Here is a 9,364-nt window from a genome sequence, read left to right as displayed (position 1 = left end):
AATGTTTACAAATCATATGTTAAAGACTTAAAAAATAACAGTACATAACAGAGATGATTTACAAGGAAAAAAATATCATCTCCCAAGACTAAACTACAAGACTAAGTAATCTCATTCCAAGACAATGACAGAAAGAAATTGGAAAACAGATATAGGGGTATATAAGACACAGCAAGTAACTCCCTGCCCCCTGTGGGAGACATTTGACTGTTTCCTGAGTTTGCATATCATGTTTTAAATAGTGTTGAGTCACAAGGATGATTGGGGTTTAAAAAGATCATCAATCTTTTCAAAGCGCCTAATCAAAAGACAACATGAACTGGTTCAGAGTACAGAGGAAATTTAAACATATGTTTCAACAGCCCTATCTGGCAGAGATTTGAGCAAAACCAAGTTGATAATAGATTAGAGGAAGGAACCTGCCATTGGCACCTATGGCTTACCCATCTCTGTTCAATATTGCTGAATCATTAGGGTATCCAAGATGGAAAACTATTTTGAAAACAATGTATTCATTCGTTTTTTTTGTTTTTAGGGGTTTGTTTTGTTTTTGTTTTTAAGGGTTTTACGGTATTTGCAACACATTTAGATTATATCAGCGCCAGTAAAAAGGAAGAAAATGGGATAGTAAAAAGTTCTGGAATTACAATTAAAACACCCAAGAAAAAGTAAGACAAAGGGGAACTAGGAACAAATAGGGATCAGATGTAGATTCCAAGAGCATACCACCAATGTACTTAGTTTGAGATCACCTATAAGTCTCATCCGGACACAAGCACAAAATCCAACAAAGAGGAATACACTCAAATGCTTACATTATACATAAAAAATAACAAATATAATAATACATAACAGAGAGATGATTTACAAGGAAAAAAATATCATCTCCCAAAACAATAACTATGCATTTGACTGTTTCCCTCCCAACCAGGACTCCGAACAGGGCCAGGACAAAACCAAGTAATCTTATTCCAAGACAAAGACAGAAAGCATGTTGGAAAACAGATATAAGGGGATAAAAGATACTGTATGTACCTTTTAGGGGTTTACAACGCTTGAAAAACATTAAGGTCATATCAGCGTAAGTAAAAAGGAAGAAAATAGGATAGTAAAAAGTTCTATAATTACAATTAAAGCACCCAAGAAAAGGTAAGACAAAGGCGAATTGGTTCAAATAGGAAACAGATGTAGATTCCAAGAACACACAATCAGAGTACTTCGTTAGATCACCTAAAAGTTTCATTCAGACACAAGCACAAATCCCCACTAAGAGGAATACACTCAAATATTTACAAATCATATATAATATGTAAACAAAACACAATACAATGCATAACAGAGAGATGATTAACAAGACAAATAATATCTCCCAAAACTCTAACTATACATTTGACTGTTTCCCTCCCAGCTAGTTTTTGTTTGTTTGTTTTTAAGACTTATACGGCGCTTGCGACACATTTAGATCATATCAGTGCCAGTAAAAAGAATAAAATGGAATAGTCAAAATATTGTAGAATTACAATAAAAGCACCCAAGAAAAAGTAAGACAAAGGGGAATTGGTTCAAATAGGGAACAGATGTAGATACCAAATAAGAAGAAGAAGAAGAAGAAGAAGAGGAAGAGGAGGAGGAGGAGAAGAAGAAGAAGAAGAACAAGAAGAACAAGAAGAAGAATATAATCTTTATTGTCCAAAAAAAAAAGTCTCATCCAGACATCAGCACATGATCCCACTAAGACGAATACAGTCAAATGTTTACAGAATACATATAAAACATAATACATAACTAACAATACATAACAGAGAGATGATTTACAAGGAAAAAAATGTCATCTCCCAAAACTATATCTATACATTTGACTGTTCCCCTTCCAGTCAAGGACTCCAGCCAGGTCTAGGACAAACTAAGTAATCCCATTCCAAAACAAAGACAGAAAGCAACTCGGAAAAAAGATATAAGGGAGGTCAGAAACCCCACCCAGCCTTCCAGCTAGGGTATCTGGCCAAGCCCATGACAAAACCAAGTAATCTCATCCCAAGACAGAAACATGTAGGAAAACAGATATAGGGGGATAGAAGGCACAGTAAGTGCCTCCCTGCCCTCTATCAGAGGGCAGAACCCCACCCTGTATTAATTCATTGATTAACATTAAATATATATATATATATATATATTATATATATATATATATATATATATGTCCTTTGTTCAGTTTTCTGAACAATTTTTAAGAATTTCACAACATATGTGAGGCTACCTGAGAAAACCTCGAAGGTTGCAGCAAGATTCGATTTAAGATATGAGCCAAAATCGAAGATGTGTAATTCTATCAAATGTTAGAGTGTTGTGAATAATCCTTCTTAAACCAGAAGAAATAAGAATCGATTCATGATTGTAATATATCTTGAAAATAAAAGTAAATATGTTTATTTTTTTTCATGTCAGTCACAAAATTCTGATTAAATAACTAGATTTTTGCAGCTAAACTTTGATCTTTTTCAGCTTCTTCCATGGACATGTATACACACCCAACCCTACCATGTTACACACCAAATGAAAGGATTTTCAAAAGGCTTTCCATTCATTACCAATGTGCATGTACACTGCACACTATGAACAAGCGAGAGCATCTGCGCATGTCTAGATTCCAGGAATTGGATGGTTGGTTTAATCATGCCTTGTTTTTGTTGTGATTTCTAATTTCTACTTTACTCTTAACCCTACCCATCTGAATATGTTTACAATCTTATTGAAGATCAAATTTTAAGTACATTATTTATTACACCGGAAGATTTACATCTCTAAGGACAATTCATTTAAAATAAAGTTACAACCCACCTGAATCAGCTCAGTTAATTCGGTCTCGAGAATCCTTGTTCCAGAATGTCATCTCAGTCTGTCACAATATAATGTAAATAATCTGCATTTGTCTCTTACATGTAAATCTTAATATTAAGCAATGGTTCAAATACAATTTTAAATAATTTGTCACAACGCATTTTCAATACTTTGACTTTACTCAGTGCAGGTCTGCGTATTCAATTGTTTTAGGTTACTTCTAATTATTTTTTCGCCCAGGACTAATGAAATATAACATAATCATGCTATCTGAGTAAACATTGTATAAAAGAGTTACTTATCAGCTCATCATGTTGTGCATGAAATATCATGTCAATATCTTGACAACTAAAGAAATTATAATTTTTTTTCCTATTGTCTGATCTCCGGAGGAACGAGGAAAAATCTGAATATTTGTATCTAAAATTTAAGCAAAAAAAATGACTTTATTTTAAAGAAAAATTATTTTATTTTACATTGCATTTCATCTAGAGTGTCTATCATATCTGATAATTTTTTTAAAATACAGTATCTGTTGATGCAAGCATGTTTTTTCAATAGGAAACAAAAGAAAAAAGTTTAAACTCAATTTTCTCTGTTTCCCATGTTTCCCAATGCAGCAAGTTTTATTCAGAAAAAAAAAGTATAACTTGGGTTCTAATAGACATAGAAAGAAAATTTAAATTGATAAAATGATCAGGAATATGTGGTCCACACCACTGCGTACATAACTCAATTTATGAAATTTGGTCAACCTTCCGGGTTTTCTCAGCCATAAAAACATTTCAATCAAATTGTATTCTCATTTTTGAAAAATAATTATGAATAAACATTCAAAATAAAGCTGAGCATTTTTAACGGAAGCATGACATAATGTACAGTCACCCATTAGGCACAATCTTTATACTAGCACTTTTTTACAATATCTCAATGCTGGTAGTGAGATATCCATTCATTCACACCCAGGTCAAGATAGTTTATGTTTCTATGGGTTCTATGGCGTTTGCGACACATTAAGGCCATTTCAAAGCCAGTACATAGGTAGAAAATAGGATAGTCAGAAAATTCTAAGTTAACAAATAAAGGCATTGAGAAAAAGTACTAGAAAGGAGAATGGTTCAAATAGGGAACAGGTGTAGATTCCAAGAACATACTATCAATGTGCATAGTTTGAGACAACATATAAATCTAATCAAGACAGAAGCATAGGATCCAACTAAGAGGAAAGGACAATATCAAGTAATATTCCAATACAAAAGACAGAAAGCAACTCAGAAAACAGAGATAAGGGGATAGAAGACACTCCAAGTGACCTCCTGTCCACCATGGGAGGTCAAAAGATCCCACTCAAAGAAAATGGTGCAGTAAGAGAAGTCAATTCACTAGACAAAGAAAAAAAAATGATGACATTTTTTTTCTGGCTATTTTCTTATTCCTATCGATTACAACCCGAAGTAGAATTCAGAATGATATAATGCCAATTCATATCGCAGCATTTTGTAAATGCTAACAACCATCATTCAGAATCAGAAAAGATTAAATTAACTATAAAAATATAATTTACATTCACAATGTGGCATTGAGAAACCAGAGAGTATATAGTACATAAAGAACTAATAAAATGAGAATGTTATTGTTGCGTTAGTGGCCATCTAGAATATATGGAATGAGGTTTCTTAAAGAGAGAGAGAGGGGAGGGGGCCGGGAGTGGAAATACAATTTATATACATATATTGATGGAATATAAACAGTTCAAGTTCAAAATCAAAGATTTGTTCCTGGTCAGGAAGATATTTTAAAAAGAGCCCATATTCATTTGACATATATTCATAATTTTTTTTTAAAATCAAAACAAGACTTTTTATCATGAAGCAAATATAATGGAAAGAAACATTTATTATTTAAGCACAATTTGAGTACGGTGCAATTCATTTATTAGTTTCCCTTCAAAATAATTATGAATTCTCACAAAAGATTAGCAGTTTTAGTTTCAAAGCTTTACAGAAGCATTAGCAATGCTCGTGTGGCTTGGAAGCAAATTATTTTAGCTCCCAAGAGGAAAAACCATGCTTTCTTCATTAATAGTCATGCTGCACAATCTCATTAAGAGGCCATATTCACCATGTGTCTAACCACCACTTTAAGGAAAAAACAATTTGATGATATGGTGAACCATCTCTCCAGCACCATAACGTTACAGTAAGCAAACACAAATATTAAGCAAAAACTTGATTTTTTTAAAAGGCAAAAAAAAATTAATGATGTATTATGGAGTTGTATTATGCTTTAAACCCCATGAATTTGTGTATATTGTATAATAACAGTAACATTTTTATTCCATTGTCGTAGACGTGGTTTCAATTTCAACAGTTTTTTAAAAAATAGAAAATATAAAATAGTAAAAAAAATAAACCAATAATTAATCTATACCTTCTCAAAAGAAAAATTGTAAAAGATTTTCAGACAATTTGAAATAGAAAAATGGGATCGAGTAAAATAAAACAATAGGATCGAGTCAAATAGAAAAATGTGATCAAGTCAAATACAACAATGTGATCAAGTCAAATACAACAATGTGATCAAGTCAAATACAACAATGTGATCAAGTCAAATAGAACAGTGTGATCAAGTCAATAGAAGAATGTGTTAGATTAAACGCTCCAACGGACTGAGAACTTTGCTTATGCATTCACAAGAACATAAAATTACTCATTTTCAGATATCACAATTAACATTAGTTAATGAATAATGGTTTACATGTTAACAACAACATTATAAAAATGTTAATGATTAGATTCTGTTTCAACGCTCTTGGTAATCCTCGTGCAACTTGAATGGGCACGTCAACTTCTGGTTACAGTGAGGCAAATTATTACTATAATAATGATACAGCAAGTCCTCCATGTTGTCAAACTCAGGTTCTGTTTTGGCAGATAGGGTCTTCTTACCATTTCCCTAAGGATAAAGTGAATGAAGGTAAAAGCTTGACTGGATAAAAGTTGAATTAATGATGCTATTTTAAGGATTCACTCTGATTTAACCGCAAACAATTAAATCTTTTTTTTAATTCCACGCCCATATCAAATCATGTTTCTACATTTTAAGTAAGCTCTCAAATGTGCAGTATGAGTCTGAACCTTTAGAGAGAGTTTTCCAAATTTGAAATGGGTAAACTAAGAGCAAATTACACAAGGTACCACTTCAATCCTTTTTCATGGGCCAGTCACTAAAATAGTCATTGAAAAAGATGCCAACAAGTTTGTCATCGCATCGTAAATTTTTGATTACCTAATGGAAAAGGTTGAATTCTCGTAAACCAAAGTTTGAGCAAGAAGAGTATGAATCAATTAATGTGTAGAGGTCTATTAGATCTGGTGGAAAATATGTTGAGATAAGACTAGCCTCCTAACCAGATGTTAGCAACCAATTGTTACAGTCTATCAAATGCTATAAAAATGGGATAAATTCAAGCTCAATGGGTGTTAGGATTGAATTGAAGTGTCCCACGGCTTTAGCGGGACATCCCTGTTAGATTAAACAAATAACCTTGGCAGGGTATCTATTCTCTTCAAATTTTCTTTCCTATTCCCAAATTTAAGGAGACATGGCTACCCATTTTAAGCTGTAAGACCAGATAAGCCGTGAAAAATTTAAAAGAAAAACAATATAGCTGGATAGAAGATTGAGCTCAGTCTGTTCACATTGACAATGGAGTGCGCTAACCATAATGCCACTGAGATGAATAGTGCATATCAAAAGTGAATTATAAATATGAAACAAGTTTGAAAGATGTGTTACAACTGCTTAAAAGCTCAGAATAGTCATTTCTGGTCAACCAAAGATTGAAAAAAAAATAATAAAAATAAAAAACTATACCAGTTCTGTAAAAATTACACTATATGCAGAATTTCAGAAACCAGTCTAAATAATTATCAAAATACCTCACAAACCGCAATTTAAAAAAAAAAAGGTTTCAATGAATGTATGAAATAAAGGCTCATTTGTGATTTTCTATGACATTAAAACTTACAAATTCATGCCTAAATTTTCAAGACTATGTTGACACTATTACGAGTTGTCTCGCTATTGCGTCTCATAAAAGATATCAATTTTCATGTCTGTACGACTCTTGTTGGCCAAAAAGTACTTTTTGTCAGGTCTGAGGCTACCTTATCACTCCTGGGTGGACAACGCGACTAAGAAAATAAAAATCCTTTATGGGGCATGATTGAGCAAGGTCCATTTGTGAGCGAGACTGAATTTCCTTTTGAGCTAATGGGCCCCAAAAAGCTCTTTTTAGCCCTTAAACACAAAAAATTGTATTTCTTTCAAATCATAAAATAAATTTCTCCTACAATTCATCATTTTATATCTGAGAAAATATACAATTTCACCCAGAGAGTAAAAATAATGTGACTCTGGATTCAATGAACCTATAGTCGCATCATTGTCACTGAACTCTTGGTGAAAACATTAAGATTTGATGTTATGTTAAAATGAAATCAAACCCCACCTGTAGAGGATTACCAAATATCCAAAGATAAAACATTAGAACATACAGCTGGCATATCGAGCTTATGATAAGAGTATTAGCCTAAAAAAGAAGGTATTACCTGATTCATGACTCTGTATTTTCTAACCTGACCAGCATACACTACAATGACATCCTGTAAATACGTTTTCAAAAGAAAAAGATAATTATACAGTTTAATTATCAATAAATAATTATTTAAGAAGCCAATGAATGGCAACAATAAGAAGCCTAAGCAAATTAAAAATATGAAAGACAAATAGTAAATTTCGGAAGTAAAGTAGAAAAAAATGATAATGGATGTTTGGATGTTCAACTATCAAAACATATTCTCTCTATATTTCAGATCGATTTAACACTGACACCAAATTCACCACCAACATGTTCTCTTTTTTAATTATCTTTTTAAGCTAAAAGCAGCAATATTTTGTACCGATATTGATGTTGTGAAGTTACCTTCAATGTGAAAAAAAATATTTTTAGATCAGAGGAGCAATTAAGTGGAGCATATATCCTAAAATGTAAAATCTGAGAACTTAGTAAAACCAACAATATGCCTATGCGATACAAAAGAAGCCTTTATATCTGTGATGTTGTAAAATTTGAGACCATAATGAGTGATCCTTGGCCTTTATCAAAAAAATGGATAGTTGCTTAGTTGCTTTGTTTTTTGTTTTTGTTTCTTTAATTCATTATTTTTCTTTTTTGTTTGAGTGTACTCCTTTTCTGGTACTGATTTTTTTTGGATATGAGGGCATTGTTTTCAAGAAAAAAATTGTGCCTATATTTGATTAAGCAAACTGTGTGAAAACAATGATTTTTCCCCTCAAATTTGAAAAGGGTAGAGTTAGGACATGAGAAAAGCATCCATTCTTCATCAAGGTTCCGAACTTAATGACATCAGGTCTCTAATCATATCTGAGGATAATGTTAGCACATATTCCCACTTTACTTCAATATGCTTTAACTTGAAGATTGGACTGATTTCAAAAGTTCTTCACTTGTTTAACAAGTGGTTACATGTGGCACAGTACAAGGTGCATGCACTAAAGTCATTCATTTGCTGGAAAACAACCACTCCCCACCCCCCCCCCCCCCCAACCCACCTTGACATACAAAATGAAGCACTTGCACAACAAGAATAAATACAAAATAACATTACAGACCTTATTTGCTGCTCAAGCACCAGCAGAATAAGTAATAATACATAATGAGAGAAATAAAAAAGCAATTAAAACCAACAATAACAACAACAAAAAAGGATAAATGCATTTTACCACGAGGGTAATACAATAACAGTCTCAACCGCCCCCCCCCCCCCCCCTCCCCTCCCTCCCCCTTTGACATAATTGCAATTAAAGGAAACTTATCTTGATATAACTAATAGTACAAAAACAAGTTGTATAACAATGGATGCTTTATGCCAATTTCTTATTTACCCATTTCCTAATTCACAATGATCACAATCAAAGGGTAAACAAGGATAACTTGAACGTTTTCTTATTTTTATTTATTCTCATTTACCTTATTTTTTTATACTACTTGTAAACCTGAAAGACCATCTATAGCCCAAATTAGACAATGTTAAAATAAAAAGTGATTATATTTTGATTGCAATTCAAACTTACCGAGTCATCCTCACTTTTCCTGACTAAATAAGAACCATCTTGACCAATGTTCGCAATAATCCTGAAATTTGAAAAGAAAAAAGTGATAAAAGGTGCTGATATCAAGAAAATGGCAAAATAAAAGGATAATGAAGGACCCTCTCATGGCTATTTTTCACCCCTCAAAAATGGTTAGAAATATTTTGATTCATTATGTTTTAAAACCAATCAAAACTTTACTGAACTTCTATAAAAATATGTAGTAAAACTTAATAGAGAAGTATAATTTCCAAACCCTCCTTAATAAGACTTTTTGAATGAAATATTACATGTTGCACACCATTTTCTTCAATATTTTCTCCACAACCTGTAACAATTCAACATGAAT

General features: G+C 32.5%; 1 protein-coding gene across 2 annotated transcripts in view; it reads right to left on the bottom strand.

The window, feature by feature from the left end:
• Positions 1 to 2,506: 2,506 nt before the first annotated feature.
• Positions 2,507 to 9,364, bottom strand: part of LOC144965261 (uncharacterized) — a 34,623-nt gene continuing 27,765 nt past the window's right edge. For both annotated transcript variants that reach the window (XM_078900409.1, XM_078900410.1), the window contains exons 11-13: positions 8,998 to 9,058; positions 7,452 to 7,505; positions 2,507 to 5,793 (exon numbers count right to left, since the gene is read on the bottom strand). In XM_078900409.1, the coding sequence (XP_078756535.1) occupies positions 5,641 to 5,793; positions 7,452 to 7,505; positions 8,998 to 9,058 (268 nt within the window). In that variant the 3' untranslated portion in view covers positions 2,507 to 5,640. The remainder of the gene's footprint in view (positions 5,794 to 7,451; positions 7,506 to 8,997; positions 9,059 to 9,364) is intronic.

Source organism: Berghia stephanieae, chromosome 2 (assembly GCF_034508935.2).
Source record: "Berghia stephanieae isolate SIO BIC M18660-M18661 chromosome 2, UCSD_Bste_1.3, whole genome shotgun sequence".
Lineage (NCBI taxonomy): Eukaryota > Metazoa > Mollusca > Gastropoda > Nudibranchia > Aeolidiidae > Berghia > Berghia stephanieae.
Note: the sequence above shows the minus strand (reverse complement) of the source record. Positions and strands in the feature narration are given on the sequence as shown.